We start from the raw sequence: 19,349 nt of genomic DNA on the forward strand, positions 1-19,349 counted from the left end.
TGGTGGTGCACACCTATAGTCCCAGCTACTATGGAGGCCAAGGCAGGAAAATCACTCAAGCCTAAGGAATTGAGAACAGCTGGGCAGTATAGCAAGACCTCTTTACCAAAAAAGTATTTATTTATTTATTTATTTATTTATTTATTTTTGTTGGGCACAGTGGTGTATGCCTATAATTCCAGAGGCTTGGGAGACTAAGACAGGAGGATTGTGAGTTGAAAGCCAGCCTCAGCAATTTAGCAAGGCTCTAAGCAACTTAGCAAGACTCTGTAACTAAATAAAATATAAAACAAGCTGGGGATGTGGCTCAGGGGTTAAGCATCCCTGAGTTCAATCCCGATACCAAAAAAAAAAAAAAATTTATGAGCTCAGCTAAAAATGAGGGCTCTATTACAAGGGAAGGAGAAAACAGATTTGGGGGACAAGTGAAGTGATAGCTAAAACCTGAAGAATGAATAAAAATTACGTGGAGTCCTCATTCTCAAAGTGTAAGTGTGGTGGCCTGTTGACTTCTGGGAGATCCTGATACCTTTCAGGGTATCTTCAAGTTCAAACTATTTTTATAAAAGTGACTGGCTATTCTTTGTAATTGTGTTGACATCATAATGATGTTGCAAAAGCAATCTGGATAAAACTGCTGCCTTAGCACAAATCAAAGCAGTGGCACCAAACCAGGCACTTGCAATAAAAAAAGAAAAAAATAATAATAATGCCAGTTTTACTGAAGAATGCCCTTGATGAAGCAATAAATGTTAATTTTATTAACACAACTCTTAAGTACAATGTGTTGTGAAAAGAGAAGTTGCATAAGAGCAGTGGCCGGTGTAGTGGAGCATACCTATAATCCCAGCAGCCCAGGAGGTTGAGGTAGGAGGATCTCAAGTTCAAAGCCAGCCTCAGCAACTTAGTGAGACCCCGTCTTAAAATAAAAACTAAAAAGGGCTGGGGATGGGTTCAGTGGTTAAGTACTCCTGGGTGCAATCACTGTAACTGCCCCCCCCCCAAAAGGGAGTTACAAAGTGGTAAGTGATAGCACTGTATTCATTATTGGTGTTGCAAGCTGAACTAGTAGTGTTATCAGCGTAGGGAAACCGTAAGCTCACAAGTGCTTCTCACTTCTTTCCCTGAAGCCCCACCAGATCTGGCTGCATCATTGAGGGAGTCTTTTCTTGCCTCTCAACAGTGACAGTGGCACTATGGGCTCCGGCCTGATTCTGCTTAAATTTTTCCCATGACTTTGGCATTTTCACTCTGACATCTTCCCTGACGTTGGGGGTTGGCCCAAGCCTGGGTGGTAGAGAAGCCTCGCTACGAGGGCTCTTCCTGTCTCTTTATTTAAGCTCCTCTCCACAGAGGAAACAAAGCCCTCTCCCCACTGGGCTCCTGGTTACAGAGCTCCAGGCCCTTACATAGACATATCTGTGCAAGAAGCAGAGTGGAAGAAAGACAGATCCAGAGGTAAGAGAGGCTCACTCAACTTCATTTCTTCCAGGGAGCTGAGAAGGGGAGGTGAATGTGGCGCAGGTGCAGCGGAATGTGCTGGGCTCTCGGTCCTGTGCTCACAGCCCAGGATACCTTCTTATGCATTTCTCTCAGAACTGGTCATAAGAAGTGATGTCTTCAAGAGGCTTCAAGAGGCCAGGACTAGGCCATACTGCTTTTTGCCTCTGTACCAGACATAGCTCAGTGCCCAGAACATAAGAAGGGCACTGAGGTACTCTCCAGAGGGGTATTGACTAGAATCACAAGATCAGAGAGTAAACAGCAGAGAAAGGCAGTGGAAGGCAACTACTCATGGGGCAGTGGAGGAGGTGAAGACGGGAAGACCAAAGAGAAGAAAAGACCTAAGGAAGGGTGAGGGGGCAATGAAAAAGAATAAATAAGTATTAAGGTGTAGAAAACCTATAAATAAGAAATTAAAAGAGGAAAAATGGTAAAGGCAAGAAAAGGGCAATAAGAAGTGGAATCTAGTCTAGAGGCAATTCTCCTAAAATCAATTTTCTCAATAATACAATCACTAAAAATTCACACCAAAAATCATACATGCAGCATTTCATAGGCCACGTGATCTACGTGACCTTTTAAAAATCTTATTTGTTCATATGTATTTTAAAGATTTTGTCCAATTTTGTGCATTTAAGGATTTTTGATCGATATATCTAAAGGTGCTTGTACTTTAGTTGGCTTGGTTAAAAAAAAAGAGAAAGCTCAAATTGTCAAAAAGTGCATAACTGAGCTCTTAGATATGAAATGCTATAAAAGCGTTAGATCGTATTTTTAGGTAACTATGTCATTAGAAAAATTGATTCTAAGATTATTGGTTTTGGAGGCTGATAGAGTTAGAAAAGGATTTGCAGACTGCCCCCACCCCAGGCTTAATGGGGTTCTTCACCTAAGAACCCTCAAGATGAGATGCCCTGCACCACCCAGCTTGCTACCTCTGCAGCCTCAGGCCTATCCCTTCTGAGATCTCACAGCTTTGAAGCCCTGCTGCCTGCCAGGTGTTCTCTGCCTTCAATTCATATATTTGTTCTGGGAAAGAGTTCTCCTGGGGTACAGTCTGATCCCTGAAAATAGAAAGGTTCCATTTTTAATAAGTCAAAGATTTTACCCAGCGACTTGGGAGGCTGAGGCAGGAGGATTTGTGAGTTCAAAGTCAGCCTCACTAACTTGGCAAGGCATTTAGCAACTCAGTGAGACCCTGTCTCTAAATAAAATGCAAAAAAATGGGTTGGGGATGTGGCCCCGTGCTTAAGCGCCTTTGGGTTCAATCCCTGTTAGCAAAAGTAAATAAATAAATAATCCACTCTGAGTGGGATAGCTCTTCCCGAATGACCTGCTCTTATAAGACACATGTTTCGGAGCACAAGGCTGGGAAAAGAAAACGATGGTGGAGATCACTGCTCTTTCATGTTTTGACAATTTTGTGTGCTGTGTCAGATTCTGTAGGCTGATACAAAATGGCTCCCCTGAAGAGCAGCCGGAAGAGCTCCTGAGGACAGGCTCACAGATGTTCAGTCTTTCAGTCTGGTCTACTTCTAATAAAACTGCCCCCATCTTCTGGTTCTAGGCAGAGCCTCAGAGCAGCCCCATGCCATGTTCCTGGTCATGATGGTGGGGTGACACTGAGGAGAGTTGGGTGGTCAAAGGTCCTGCGCATTTTAGAAACCCAATAAATGTTTGTGGAATGAAATAACTTTGATGCAGATGGGAAACCGGATACTTGGGTGATGGGAACAGTTAAATGGGTTAGGGTCTGGTTTGCAAGGCTTGAAGATCCAGCGTCTGTTCAGTACCCTTCTTTCGGGGGATAAGGGAAGGAAGGAGGGCACAGTGGTGGGGGGGGCCCTACGTGGGCGTTGAGGCAAAGGAGAGGATGGCGGAGGTTGCAGCCACTGAACCACAGGGGTCCCTCAGAGGGGTCATATATCTAGGAAGTTTGTAGGAAGCCAGTCAGCAGTCGCAGGGTGCCATGTGGGGCGGGCATTCTGCGGCTGGGCTTGAGTGGGCTGACTGGGGGCAACAGGGGGAAGATAAAAGTGCTTGTGGGACCACAGACTGTCACTGTGGTAGGGCTGTGCCCTCTTCCTCTCCCCAGCCTCCTCCTTATCCCACCATGGGGGGCAGGGGGTGAGGGTAGCAGGAACCTCAAGCGCCCTGGCGGAACTCAGTGTGTGTTGCCATTTTGTTCACATCCCTGTCCTGGTCCCTCTTTGTCTCTAGTTTTGTCTGCTGCTGTCTGTGCATGTCTTGCCTCCAGAATTTCTTTTTCTCTTCTTTTCTTTTTTTTTTTTAAATATTTATTTATTTATTTTCTAGTTTTTGGCGGACACAACTTCTTTGTTGGTATGTGGTGCTGAGGATCCAACCCGGGCCGCACGCATGCCAGGCGAGCGCGCTACCGCTGAGCCACATCCCCAGCCCAAATTTCTTTTTCTTTTTACTTTTTTTTTTTTTTTTTTTTTTTGTACCAGGGATTGAACCTAGGGGCACTTAACCACTGAGCACATCCCAGCCCCTTTTTTTTTGAGACAGGGTCTCGCTAAGTTGCTTAGGGCCTCACTAAGTTGCTGAGGCTGGCTTTGAACTTGCAATCTTCCTTCCACAGCCTCAAGAGCTGCTGGTATTATAGGCATGGAACACCATGTCTGGCTCCCTCCCAGAATTTCTTCACTTCTTTGCCTCTGTTCTACCTTTTCTGTAAGACTCTGAGCTTTGCATGTGATGGTAGATTGTATTGAGACAGAAAGACCATCCATAGGCAGCCATAAAACGGGTCTCAGAGAGGAAAAGGAAGAAGAGAAGACTGAGAAACCAAGGCTTCTGATCTCAGCTGATCCTAGCCACGAGGACAGTTTGTTAACAACTACAAAAGTTACTTCCTCTTGTGCCAACAAATCCTCACTCCTACTCTTGTGCTAATTAAGTCTTAGACATCACTTTTCTCTAGACTTTCTGAAGAGGACAAAATAGAGTTGATTGGCCCCTTTCTGTTATCCCACAAATCAACTCTAGGAACAGATCAAACCCAAAAAACCCTTTAGACAACAGACACCCATTGGCACACCTCCCCTTTAGGAACTCTGCTTTCTTTCTTTCTACTACTCTAATAAATCCTGTTTATACTTTGTTCTCACCCTAGTGTTGTAGATTTCGTTCTTGGAATTTGTGAAACAAAGAACCCACTCATCCAAGCTCTGTGTACAGTATGAAGAGTGGTTGTTGCTTTAACCCACTGCTCTGGGTCTCTCTCTTCTTCCCTTCCTCCCTCCTGTCCTCCCAGAGACCTCTGTGTGCTTCTGAGATGATCTGCCCACCTCCCTTTGTCCGCTGTGTCCCTTCCACCATGCAGCCATCTCCCTTGCCCACCCACAGACCAATGCCTGTGAAAAGCTTGCTTTCCTGCAAGAAGCCTTGCCGCCTGTTTACAGTATAGAAGGAACTAGATCTTGGTGGCAGCTGGATGAGAAAGGAGAAAAGGCAGGGAGAACTCCAAGTGAGAAGAGAAGGAGAGCCCAAAGGTTCCTGGCATGAGGCACACACAGGAGTTGAAAGGAGGCATAAGCATGGGGAAATAGAGTATCAGAAATGTACAGGTGTAAGCAGAGGGAGAGGCAGAAAGAGATACATATTGAGAAACAAAGAGAGAAAGGGAGGGAGGGAGGGAGGGAAGGGGGGAGAGAGACAAGAGACCAGGAAGGTGGGGGGGCGGGGAGACACACGACCAGTCAGCCCTCCTAGTCTCTCCCAGGGGTGATGGTACACAGAATGCTACTGTACTGAGGTAAAGTGCCTCTCTGGGGACGCTGAGGATGTGAGAATCAAAGGCCAGATCTCTAGGGTGGCAGCGGAAGCCCAAAACACCAAAGTGAACAGCAGCTGGAAACCCACAGCCTCTAGCCTCTTCCACTAAGCTGAACCCTTACTGAGATGGGGCTGTGCAAGGAATTAGAAGAAGAAGGAGGTGGCCTTCTGCACAGACCCTGGAGTTGTGGAGAGGGAAGAGACAAAATGGCCACCATCCAGGGAAGGCTGAGAACACACCTCTCCTTCCTCAGGCGTGGTAAGCTGAATTTGAACCCAGAGAAGGAAATCTCAAGTGGAGACATTGTCTGTCTTCAACTTCTCCTCACAAGGACACAATCAATCTGGGATGGGGGGCAGTGGAAACAACCAAACATTTAAGGCTGTCCCTACCCTACTCTTCTCACCTCAGACTCCCCCTAAATGCTTCCCACGCCCTGTGTTAACTTGTAAACAACTTCACCTGTGAATAGCGACTAGCATGACTGGAGACTAGTCTCCCTCCCTCTTTTCCTGGAAGCCTCTTGCCTGACTGGGTAATTCTTCTTCTGGGCAGATTAAGTAACTGGAAAGGGCTTTTCTTGTCTTCTCCCAAACCTCATTAGGGTGAGCAAACCCCAGCACCTCCTCTGAGTGCTACACCCCTATAAAGAATTATATATTCGTGTCTTAAAAAGAGAACAGAGTCTCCGGGGGTGGAGTTGTGGCTCAGTGGTAGAGCACCAGCCTAGCACAAGGGAGGCACTGGGTTCGATCCTCAGCACCGCATAAAAATAAGTAAATAAAATAAAGGTTTGTGTCCAACTACAACTAAAAAATGAACATTTAGGGGCTGGGGATGTGGCTCAAGCGGTAGCGCGAGGGGTGCTGAGTTCAATTCTCAGCACCACATAAAAATAAAATAAAGATGTTGTGTCCACTGAAAACTAAAAAATAAATATTAAAAAATTCTCTCTCTTTCTCTCTCTCAAAAAAGTGAATATTAACAAAGAAAAGAAAAGAAAACAGAGTCTGCTTCAGGTGGTTCAAAGGATTGTAGAAAGGGGGTTATTTTTATTTTTTTTTTTTTAAAGAGAGTGAGAGAGGAGAGAGAGAGAGAGAGAAAGAATTTTTAATATTTATTTTTTAGTTCTCCGCGGACACAACATCTTTGTTGGTATGTGGTGCTGAGGATCGAACCCGGGCCGCACGCATGCCAGGCGAGCGCGCTACCGCTTGAGCCACATCCCCAGCCCGAAAGGGGGTTATTTACAGAGATGTGGATAGGGTTAAGGAAAGCAACTAGTGTGTTGAGGCACACAGACACTAGTAACAGAAGCAAGGGTCCTAAAGAGGTAGAAATGCTGTTTCTGGAATCGAACGAGGACTTGAGCTGTGGATAAGGAATCACCTGACCAGAGCTGTGATGGGGCAGAGCAGGAAGAGGTTAGACACAGAGTGATTACCAGAAAACACACCCAGAGCAAAGACAGAGCAGACATACCCCAGCCTCTTGTTTGAACCCCTTTGTCTCTTCCTTTTCAGTCATTTCCTATTGTCCAGCCCCAAGTAGTAACAAGAGCTTTGCATCCTAGCCTGGCTCTGTGTTGTGTTTCCCATGACTTTGCCACCTTTGTTGGGAATCCTTTTGTAATCCCAAATGGCAAACAGCTCACTTCCCCCTCCACCTTTTTTTTTTTTTTTTTTAAACAAACAAACAAAAACCCATACAGGGTCTGCAAGTGTAGATCAGTGATAGGGCTCTTGCCTAGCATCTGTGGGGCTCTGGGTTCAATCCCCAGCACCACCCAAAATAAATAAATAAGCAAACTATTTTTTCCACCTCAATATGTGGTATGTTGAATTTTTATGCTTTAAAGCTCAGGATGCCTCTGCTTTCAATTCTACGTGGGCCTGATGCATCCAAGCTTTTGGCAAGCAGGCAGGAGACTCAACAAAATCAAAATGAGAAAAAGGCAGCCTGAATGCAAGGCATATCTGGAAACATATTGTATATTTGAAAATTATAACATTGGGGTTAGGGATGAAGCTCAGGGCACTCAGAGCACTTGCTGGCATGTGGGTTTAATCTCCAGGACCACACCAAAAACAAACAAACAAACAAAATGACACCTGTAGAAGTGATACAGTTAACAGTTCACAGGTGAAATAAAATTTTATATATAAACATGTGTGTGTGTGTGTGTGTAATTTACATGAAGTGAAATTGGCAATTCATGCTTACATTTTTAAAGTCTAAGCAGGGAAGAAATCCAACTGAAAAGAGATTTTCTTTACTTGAGTCCAGTATTTCCTTTCATGAACTATTTGTTAAAAGCCTCAAATAATCAACAGAACAAGAAAACCCATTCATACCACAGACTTTCAAAACTGGATATTTCTTAAGCAAAGAAAAAAATCAAATGTAGTTACTTTCTCTCCAAATTCTCCCAAGAAATCTATTATACTTTTATTAGAAGACTACAACTCTATATATAAATGCCCTGATACTTAAGCCTGTATTTTTTAATACAGTACAATTTTTTAAATATAAAACACATAATATATTCATATTTTTATTTAGTATCCAGGGATACATTAATTTCTGTATGTTTGTGTGTGTGTGTGTGTGTGTGTGTGTGTGTGTGTGTGTGAGAGAGAGAGAGAGAGAGAGATGTGAGGCTATGTCAGGCCAGAGAAATTGCCGTTATGCTACTAATATCACCCAATATTAACCAGGGCATTGCATTTGTTTTTTGGCACTAGGTAGTTTTATTCAGCCATTTAGAAAAATGAAGAGCTATTTAACCACTGAGCCACATCCCCAGCTCTTTTTATTTTTTATTTTGAGGTAGATCTCACTATGTTGCTTAGGGTCTTGCTAAGTTGCTGAAGCTGGCTTTGAACCCATGAGCCTCCTGTCTCAGCCTCCCAGGCTGTTGGGATTACAGGCGTGCACCACCATGCCTAGCTAGGGCATTACATTTTGTGACATGTACTAGAGGTATAAGCAAGTCTGGTTTCCTGGGCTGGATTAATGGTCCTGAGGAAGAGCGAGGTCTCCGCATGCCCAGGTCCATTGAATACCTATTGACTAATGATTATTAACTCTCTTGGTCTCTACCATTTCTGCAGGTTCAGGTCCCTGATGATTCAGGCCTCTGCTTGATACCTCAGCAAGACTAAAATGAACCAAGGAGTTGCTTTTTGGCAACTGTTCCTGGTACTGCAACTGGGTAAGTGCTCACACTTGGGGTTTGGGAGCAGATGGTGTGGGAGGTGGGGAAATGCTAAGATGAAGCTTTGCAGTACAGAGAGAGGCCTGATCCCTTTCTGTTTCACCCAGCACTGCTCCCAGTGGTCACTCAGGGAAAGGAAATGGTGATGGGCCAAGTGGATGGTTCAGTGGAACTGCCCTGCACAGCTTCCCAGAGGAAGAACATGTTATTTACCTGGAAACATTCTAACCAGAAGATTCTGGGAAATCAGAACAACTTCTTGACCAAAGGTAGGATTTCTCTGTTCCCCCATCCAGGGAGGAAAACAATGGATTGAACACTCCTGTGGTCAGAGATCTGCTCCTAGTAAATTCTGGGACCCCCAAAGAGCTGGAGTTGATAGAAATTCTGTGGCACTGTTTTCTGGAATTTCCCTACTCTGACTGCTGGTGACAAAAGGCTTTTAGTACTGTGATATTTTTAATATTTTAATGGTTATTAGAAAAATAATTATCACATAAAATGCATGGTTTCAATAATATTATTGCTACAGCCGGGCACGGTGGCACACACTTGTAATTCCAGTGACTGGGGAGGCTGAGACAGGAGGATCGCAAGCCAGCCTCAGCAAAAGCTAGGCGCTAAGCAACTCAGTGAGACCCTGTCTCTAAAGAAAATACAAAACAGGGCTGGGGATGTGGCTTAGTGATTGAGTGCCCCTGAGTTCAATCCCAGGTACTAAACCAACAACAACAACAAATATATATATATATATATATATATATATATATATATATATATATATATATCTATCTACAGACTCATGTGGATGATACTTTATTTCCATTGAAAGCAACAGAATAGCCAGGTGCTGTGGCATACTTGCAATCCCAGCAACTCCAGGGCCTGAGGCAGGAGGACTGCAAATTTGAAAATGCCACAGCAATTTAGCAAGCCTCTCAGCAATTTATAGAATTCCTGTCTGTCTTTAAATTAAAAAGTAAATAAATAAATAAAGAAGGCTGGGATGTAACTCAGTGGGAGAGCGCCCTTGAGGTCAATCCTTAGTATCAAAAAAAAAAAAAAAAAGTAACTGAATGATTTTTTCCTTGCTTTTAAAGTAAGTAACATCTCCTTAGAAACATTTTGTAAAAATTTTCATATATATTTTATTCTCATTGTCTTTATAACTCTGTTTTTTTTTTTTTTTTTTGTCTGTTTGTTTTGGCTGCTGTTGGGGTTGAACCCATACTAAGCAAGTAGCTCTACCACTGAGCTACATCCCCAGGCATCGAATTTTTATTATTATTATGATTATTATTTTTAGACAGGGACTTACCAGTCTGGCCTCAAACTTGTAATATTCCTGCCTTATCCTCCAGAATGGCTGGGGATTGTAGGCATGCTCTGGCTGCTACTATTCCTTCTTGTTGTTATTGTTGTTCTTCTTCTTCTCTTTCTTTTTTTCTTTCTTTTTTTTGTTTTTGTTTTTTTGTTTTCTGTTTGTTTGTTTGTTTTGTACTGGGGAATGAACACAGGGGTGTTTTACCACTGAGCTACCCCTAGATCATTTTATTTTTAATTTGGAGGCAGGGTCTTCCAAAGTGCCCCGGTTGACTTCTAATTTGCAATCCTCCTGCCTCAGCCTCCCAAGTAGCTGGGATACAGGCTTATGCCACCTTTTCACCTTGTTTAGCAGCTTTTGTGTTTTTGTTTGTTTGTTTTACTGTTGCTTCCTTTTATGGCAGGTAACACTGGCTTTCTGTTCATGTTAATGTTATAGTTTCCTTTTTAAAATATTTATTTAATTAAAAAAATTAAATGGGGCTGGGTTTGTGGCTCAGTGGTAGAGTGCTTGCCTAGCACATGTGAGGCACTGGGTTCGAACCCCAGCACCACATAAAAACTAAATAAACAACTAAAAACATCTACAACTAAAAATTTTTTTAAAAATTAAAGATATTACATAAATTGGATAGGTAGATTTGGCTAAAATTGTATATGAGGTCTGTGAATGGATGAAGTTTAGGAAATATGACTCCAAGTGTCGGTTTTACTGGTAAGGAAGCTAAGGTCAGGGCAGAAATCCTTGCTTTTGTGCCCACATAGAGTCAGAGTTTGAGCTAAATGAACTCTGGTCTTTTGACTTTCAGGCCTAGGGTCTCTTAGAGAAAGTTGTTTCAGAGCACTCAAAATTTTATTTTTTTCTTTTTAAAAAGTATATCTGATAGCCAGGTGCAGTAGTGCATGCCTGTAATTCCAGTGGCTTGAGAGGCTGAGGCAGGAAGATTTCAAGTTCAAAGCCAGCCTCAGCAAAAGCGAGGCGCTAAGCAACTTAGTGACACCCTGTCTCTAAATAAAATACAAAATCGGGCTGGGGTTGGGGCTCAGTGGTTGAGTTCAATCCCCAGTACAAAAAAAAAGTATATCTTTTGAAGATGGTTTTATATTCATATGTGTGTATGACACATACACACACACGTATATATATGTACATACATACACATACATATACACATATATAAATATTTCTACTTCACTTCTTTTAAGTAATTGCATAGATCCTTTGCATAACTACAGCATGATTTCTTTGACTAATCTTGTATTGTTGGACATTTAAGCTATTTTCAATTTGTTATCATAAACAATTCTGTAGTGAATTACCTTATGTCTTTGGACACACATGTAAATGTCTTTATATGATTCTCTTGCCTCAGCCTTCTGAGTGGCTGGAACTAGAAGCACATACTACCAAGCTTAGCTTTATCAAACTAATTTTTTTTTGGTAGTGGGTATTGAACCCAGAGGCGCTTTACTACTGATCCACATCAGCTCTTTTCATTTTTTTGAGACAGGGTCTCATTAAGTTGCTCAGGGCCTTGCTAAGTTACTGAAGCTATCTTTAAACTTGCGATTCTCCTGCCTCAGTGTCCTAAGTCGATGTGATGACAGGCATGTACCAGCACACTCAGTTTATTAATAGACTAATTCTTAAAAATAATTTGGCATCAGGTATGGTGGCTCGTTCCTGTAATCCCAGCAACTTGGGAGGCTAAGGCAGAAGGCTCACAAGTTCTAGTCAGCCTCAGTAACCTAGTGAGACCCTGAAGCAACTCAGCAAGACCTTGTCTCAAAATAAAATAGTAACAATAATAATAAACTAAAAAGGTTGTAGCCCAATGACAAAGCTCCTCTGGATTCAGTCCCCAGTATCAATAAATAAACAAATATTATCTGGCAATGTTTTATAAATAAATAAAAAAAAATCTAAAATCCTTTACCTAGCAACAGCTACTCTGGAAAATATGTTTAACAGAAATAAAATTGTGAATACTTATTGATATCTGTGCAAGGATTATAAAATTACAAGAATTATTTGTAATACCAAAACAATAGAATTCAACATGAACATCCATTAATGAGGGAAGAGTTAAATTATAGTACAATTGTGAGTAATTCAAGAAAAGGAGGGCTTGTGGGAAAAGGGAGTAAACATATATCTTAAGTCTACTAGGGATACCATATTGAAACATCATAGTCTGGTGGTTTAAGCAACAGAAATTTATTTATCACAGTTCTGGAAGCTGGAAGTCTGATTTCATGGGCAGGTTCTGGTGAAGGCTTTCTTCCTGGCTTGTGGACAGCGGTCTTCTTCCTGTGTCCTCACATGGCACAGAGAAAAAGAAAGTAAGATCTCTGTGGGTTAATATAAAGACCCTCATCCAATCATGAATGCACTTTCCCCATAATCTCATCTAATATTAAACACCTCCCGAAGGCCCCATCTCAAAATACCATACCATCATGTTGGGGGTTTGAACTTCAAATGAATTTGGAAGAAGGACTCCATTCAGTCCACAGTATTCAGCTAGGTCCCTCAAAATTCATCTCCTTTTTACATGCAAAATGCACTCATTTAATCTTGACAGCCCCCAAAGTCTTAACTCCTTCCAGCATCAACTCTGAAGCCTAAAATCCAAAGTCTTATCTGAATATTCTCCAATTAGCCAGGCTCAGTGATGCACACCTGTAATCCTGGAGACTTGGGAGGCTGAAGTAGGAGGATCACAAGTTCAAGATCCTATCTCAAAATAAAAATATAAAAGGACTGGGGATGTAGTTCAGTGGTAGAGCACTCCTGGATTCAATCCCTAGTGCTATAAAAAAATAATAAATAGACTAATAAAAATATGATCCAATCAGATAAGGGTGATATATAATTCATTGAGTATATTTGATCCCCAGGAAAAATTCCTCTCCAGCTGTGTGTGAAATCTGACAAGTGTGGCCAGGCATAAGGCAGATTTTTTCATTCCAAAAGGGAAAAATCAAAAAGGGGGAAGAAGTGACAGAGTCTTTCTAAGTTGCCCAAGATAGCCTCAAACTTGAGCTCCTCCTGCCTCAGCCTCTCAAATTGCAGGGATTACAGGCAAACTTTTTCCTCTTCTTGAAAAATGGCTCACACTCATATCTGAATAACTCTATTGTCTGTCCTGTCAAATGCAAGGAGTCCATTCTTCATTGCCTCCCACCTCTGACCTCTTCAATTCAAACAAGTAGTGTTTCTGCTCCTATAAGCCTGTAGGTTCTTTGTTGAATGATAGTATACCCAACTTTTGGTGTTCTCTTGGAAACATGTTTTCTCATTTTTGCAATATGAATAGGCTGAGAATTTCCCAAATCTTCAAATTCTGGTTCCCTTTTGCTTAGAAATCTCTCAGCTTTAATCCCCAGAACCCAAAAGACAAACAAACAAACAACCCCCTCACCAGCCTACCCACCGAAAACAACTCCTCAGCTAAATATCCAATTTCTTTTTTTCTTCGTCGTTTCCTTCTTTCTTTCTTTCTTTGGAACTAGGGATGGAACCCAAGGGCTTTTATAACTGAGCCACATCCCAAGCCCTTTTTCTTTCTGATTTAGAGACTAGGTCTAACTAGGTTGCTTATAGCCTCACTAAATTGCTGAAGCTGGCTTAGAACTTGCGATCCTCCTCCTTCAGCCTCCCTAGCTGCTGGGGTTTCAGGCGCATATCACCATGCCTGGCTAAATACCCAATTTCAATGCTTGCAAATTCTACCTCTGCAAAACACTACACAATTAAGTCAAGTTCGTCACTCTATAGTAAGGATCCAATTTCCAGTAACATGTTCCTCGTTTCCATTTAGTCCTGGAAACAGCAGTAGATACAGACAAAAATATGCCTCAACAATCGCCAGCTCTCTCTAGCTAGAGACTAGGAAAGAGCAACCGAGCAAGACTTTTAAATGAAAACCGCTTTACTCCAGCCAAACACCAGAGGAAAAAATGGTGGCTCTATCTCCACCCATGCAGCATGGGCTGAGTGGGGAGCCTAAATTTGACCCTCCTGAGAGTGCAGTGAGTTGTCTCGACAATTTCACTGGGATGGTGTCAGAGAAGGCAAAGTAGAGAGCTGGGATGTTCATCCCCACCAATCAGCAACAAGGCTGTTCACACTCTGCAACATTAGTGGAGAATAAGCAGTAAAAAGCCACCCTTCCTGCAGGGCTGGTGTCAGAGGAGGCCTGGTGGAGAGTCAGGACTTTTGTCATCACTCAGCAAGGACAAGGCCACTCCACTGCACAATCTATGGAGGCCATATGGAGAACTGGAATCCCCACTCTCTCCAACTGTAGTGAGAAACATCTTCAAGTGGCAATGAAAGATGAGAGGGAACCGAGATTTCTACCTCCACTTGGCAGTACTAAGGCAGCCCCCTCCTTCCTTGACAAAGCAACATCAAAGAAAGCCAGTTAAAGCAGAAGGTTTAATACAACTCAAAATTTCATAACATAATACTTCAATGTCTAGTTTTCAATAAAAAATTACTCACTACAAAAAAAAAAAAAAAAACAAAACTCAGACCAAATGAGAAAGAGGCTGGGGATATATCTCAGTTGGTAGATTGCTTGCCTTGAATGCACAAGACCCTGGGTTCAATCCCCAGCACCAACCCCAAAAAAAAAAAAAAAAAAAAAAAGCCACAATGAAATGCTGAAATGGAAGTTAGAATTGTCTGACAAAGATTTTAAGGCAGCCACGGTAAAAATCCATATGTAAGCAATAACAAACATGCTTTAAATGAATGAAAACACCTTAAGAAAACTCAGCAAAGAGAAGAATTAAATGGAAACTTTAGAATGGAAAAATTTAATAGTTAAGATACAAAGATGAGTGAATGGACTCAACAGCAAAATGGAAAGGGCAGAGGAAAAAAATAAGTGAACTACCAGAGAGAAAAATAAAAAGTACACAGTGTGAACAACATAGAGGAAATAGATTAGAAAAAAAAAAAAAAAAAACCTTTTAACAAAGCCATAGCAACCTGTAGGACTATATTAAAAGATTTGTGTCAATGAAGACCAAGGAAAGAAAAAGGAAAATTGTGTTGAAAAAACTACTTGAAAAAATAATCACTGAAAACTCCCCAAATTTGGCAAAGGATATTAACCTAGATTCAAATGCAAGTAGCTGAGCAAACAACCTCAAACAGAATAAACCCACATCAAGAAATCCACATCAAGACACATCATAATTAACTGGGTACAGTGGAGTGCATCTCAGGAGGCTGAAGTAGGAGGATTGCATGTTCCAGGCCAGCCTCTGCAACTTAGTAAGACCTGGTCTCAAAAAAAAAAAAAAAATTAAATTTCTGGCAATGTAGCTCAATTGTAGAGCACATCTAAGTTCAATCCTCATTACTGCAATAAACTAAATAAATACATACACAAATAAAAATTTAAAAATCTGTATACTATTAATCCTATACCAGAAGAAATGTATTTTGGGAATGAATGAGAAATGAAGACATTCTCAGATGAATTTGTTGCAAGCAGAACTGCTCTGAAAAAAATGGCTCAACGAAAGGAAAATAAGAACAAATCTTATTTTATCAAGAAGCAAAGAACCAGTAAACAATGTATGGCTAAATACAATAGGCTTTCTCCTTCCTTTTGATCTCTTTTTCTTTTTTTCTTTCCTGGGTTTGGGATTGAATTCAGGGTCTGGCAACCGCTAAGCATGTGCTTTTATACTGAACTATAACACCAACTTCTTTCCATTATGAAGTTGAAAGCAAAAGTTGTGCCACTATTTGAGTAATTCTAGATGTGTGTGGGGAAAATATTTAAAGCAATTATATTATAAATGGGGACAGCAAAGGGACATAAAAGGAGGTATGGTAACATGACACCAGTAGACTACAACTGTATACATATATATGTAATACCTAGAACAATCACAGGAAGTAAACAGAGCTACACTCAAAAACTTTATAGAAAAATCAAAATGTATTCTAAAACACTCCTTAAAATGTCTATATCCCAAAGTATAGACTAAATATATGAAACCATACTGATATAACTGATTGAATAAATAAACGGACAAGAGAGAAATCTCTCTTGTAGAAGAATTCCAAATAATTTGTATTGATTATCTGTCCTCAAGGAGGTAGGACATAAGGGCTAATGAGGGCTAATGTATAAGTTCTTACTCCCAAAGAGTTTGATATGGAGAAGAGGGGTGGGGGCAAGAATAACTTTGCTTAGCCTTTTGAGTGTCAGGCCTGTGCCACTGCTCAGGGGAAACTGGGTATGGGGTATATGAGAACTCTGTACCATTTTTACAATTCTTCTGTAAACCTAAAATGGTTCTAAAACACACTTGGTTACAAAATGATGTTCAAGTACCCTTAGGAAGGCAGGAAAAAGAAAACAGAAAAACCAGAAAGCAAAAATAAAATAGCAGACTTAAGCCCTAATCTCTCAATAATTATGTTAAATGCATGTGATCTACATACACTTATTAAAAGACAGAGGTTGATAGAGTGGATTAAAAAACATAACCCAACAATATACAGTCTATTAGAAACTGACTTCAAATATAATAACATAAGCAGGTCAAGCAAGAAAATCAAAGGGAAGAAGGAGTAGATATATTAATATTAGATGAAGTCAACTCCAGAACAAATAAAACTAGGGAGACAGAGAACTACACTGTATCATTATATAATGATGAAAAGGTCAATCTACCAAGAATCCCAGGGGACATAGCAATGATTGGTTGTTGGGGTTTTTGTTTTGTTTTGTTTTTGCCTTGCACCTGACCAGTAATCCTCAATGTGTATGCACCAAATAACAAAGCAGCAAAAAATGAAAAAAAAAAAAAAAAAAGTAGGGAGAACTAAAAGGAAAAATGGACAAATACATCTCTTCACTCCAAACAATTGATTGAACAACTACACAGAAAATCAGCAAAGACATAAGAGAATTCAACAGCACCACGCTTGCCATTTATAGAACACTCTGCCCAACAGCAGCAGAATATACATGCTTTTCAAATGTCTACAGAACGTGTACCAAGGTAGTCCATATCTTCAGCCATAAAACAAACCTCAGGAATGTTTTTTGTTTTTAAGTGAAATTATTCAGAATGTGTTCTCTGATCACACAGAATCCAACAGACATCAGTCTTGATAACAGAAAGATAAGTCTGTTAAGAAAGGAAAGTCTCCAAACACTTGGAAATATAGCAGTAATACTCATGCAAGGGTTTGCATACTAAAAACTACACACTGGAGATGAAAGAAGTCAGAGAAGATCTAAATAAATGCTCATGGATTGGAAGAGTCAACATAGTGAAGGTTTTCCCCAAATTGATATGAATTTAACACAATTACTACCAAAATTCCAGCAAGTTTTTTTTTTTTGTAGATATAGACAAGGTTATTCTTTTTTAAAAATATGTTTTTAGGGGTTGGGGTTGTGGCTCAGTGGTAGAGCACTTGTCTAGCACGTGCGAGACACTGAGTTCAATCCTCAGCACCATATAAAAATAAATAAATCAAATAAACGTATTGTGTTCAACTACAACTAAAAAATAATATAAAAATACATTTTAGTTAGTGATAGACTTTTAATTAATTAATTAATTAATTAATTAATATGTGGTGCTGAGAATCAAACCCAGTGCCTCACACATGCCAGCAAGTACTCTACCACTGAACCACAACCACAACCCCCTAGACAAGGTTATTCTAAAATGTATATGGAAAGCCAATGGAACTAGAAGAACTGAAAAAAAAATTTTTAAAAGAAGAAGAAAGTAGGAGAAATCAGTCAATCTTAAGACTTATTATATACCCAGAATAATCAAGACTGTGGTATTGACAGAGGGATAAACAAATGATAAATGGAACAAAATAGAGAAACAGATCCATATAAATATGTTCAACTGATTTCTTTTTACAAAGGTGCAAATGTAATTCAATGGGGGGAAAGACAGCCTTTTCAATAAATGGTTGCTGGAGCAATTGGACATCCATAGGTTAAAAAAAAACATAATGAACAACAAACCTAAGTTTTCTGCCTTATTCGAAAATCAACTTGGTCTGGGGTTGTGGCTCAATGGTAGAGTGCTCACCTAGCTTTTGTGAGGCACTGGGTTCGATCCTCAGCACCATGTGAAAATATAATAAAAGTATTGTGTCCACCTACAACTAAAAAATAAATATTAAAAAAAACATAACATAAGGGGCTGGAGTTGTGGCTCAGTGGTGGAGCACTTGCCTCATATGTATAAGGCACTGGGTTCAATCCTCAGCACCAAATAAAAATAAAGGTATTGTGTCCATCTGCAACTAAAAATATTAAAAAAAAATTAACTCAAAATGTATTATGATTTTAAATGTAAAATATAAAATTATAACACATAGAATACCTTCAGGATCTAGTATAGGCAAAAAATTTTTAGATTGACATCAAAAGCACAACTCATGGGCTGGGGTTGTAGCTCAGTGCAAAGTGATTGCCTAGCATGTGTGAGGCACTGGGTTCAATCCTCAGCACCACATAAAAATTAACAAATAAAATAAAGGCATTCTGTCCATCTACAACTATAATTTTTTTTTTTAGAAAGCACAACTCATAAAAGGAAAAATTGACAAATTAATCTTCATCAAAATTTTAAAAATTTGCTCTGCAAAAATTAAAGACAAGTTACAGGAAAAGTAAAAGAAAATATATTGATAAACCATGTATCTAATAAAGGAATGGTATCTAAAATATATTAAAAGAACTAAAAAATCAACATGAAAACCCTAATCAATCCAATTAGAATATGGGTAAAATACAGGGCTGGGGTTGTGGCTCAGCAGTAGAGTGCTTGCCTAGCACGTGCAAGGCCCTGGGTTCAATCCTCAGCACCACATAAAAAAAAAATAAATAAATAAAGGTATTGGGTCCAACTACAACTAAAAACATAAATATTAAAAACAAGAATATGGGTAAAATACATGAACAGATATATCACCAAAAAGGATATACTTGGCTTATATAAAAATAGACATATAAGCAGTTTTTCAACATCATTAGTCATTAGGGAAATGCAAATTAAAATCACAATGAGATATCACTACACCTATCAAAATAGCTAAAGTAAAAAATAGCTTTTTTTGGAAGCTATTGGAAGGTGTAGCTCAGTGGTAAAGCACTTTGCCTAGCATGGATGAGGCCCTGGGTTTGATCCCCAGCACTTCAGGGGAAAAAAAAAAGTGTCAACACCAAATGCTGGTGAGGTTGTAGGATAACTGTAGGTTGTAGCCACTCTGAAAAAATACTTGAATAGTTTTTTCAAAAAATTAAACTTGCAACAACCCAGCCATTGAACTCCTAGGTATTATTCCAAATCAATGAGGACCTATTAACACAAGAATCTATAATAGCCACAACTAGAAACAACCTAGATATCCTTCAATGGTGAATGATTACATTCATTCCATGGAATACTTTTCAGCAGTAAAAAGAAATTAATTGTAGCATACACAACAAC

The 19,349-nt window shown here is 40.1% G+C and overlaps 1 protein-coding gene across 1 annotated transcript in view; it reads left to right on the forward strand.

Moving 5' to 3' along the window:
- Nucleotides 1–1,333: 1,333 nt before the first annotated feature.
- Nucleotides 1,334–19,349, forward strand: part of CD4 (CD4 molecule) — a 32,506-nt gene continuing 14,490 nt past the window's right edge. Inside the window, exons 1-3 of the mRNA XM_081311903.1 lie at nt 1,334–1,458; nt 8,419–8,519; nt 8,630–8,791. Of these exons, the coding sequence (XP_081168029.1) occupies nt 8,471–8,519; nt 8,630–8,791 (211 nt within the window). The 5' untranslated portion in view covers nt 1,334–1,458; nt 8,419–8,470. The remainder of the gene's footprint in view (nt 1,459–8,418; nt 8,520–8,629; nt 8,792–19,349) is intronic.

The sequence above is a fragment of the Spermophilus citellus genome, assembly GCF_964194105.1.
Source record: "Spermophilus citellus genome assembly, chromosome: 10".
Classification (NCBI taxonomy): Eukaryota; Metazoa; Chordata; class Mammalia; order Rodentia; family Sciuridae; genus Spermophilus; species Spermophilus citellus.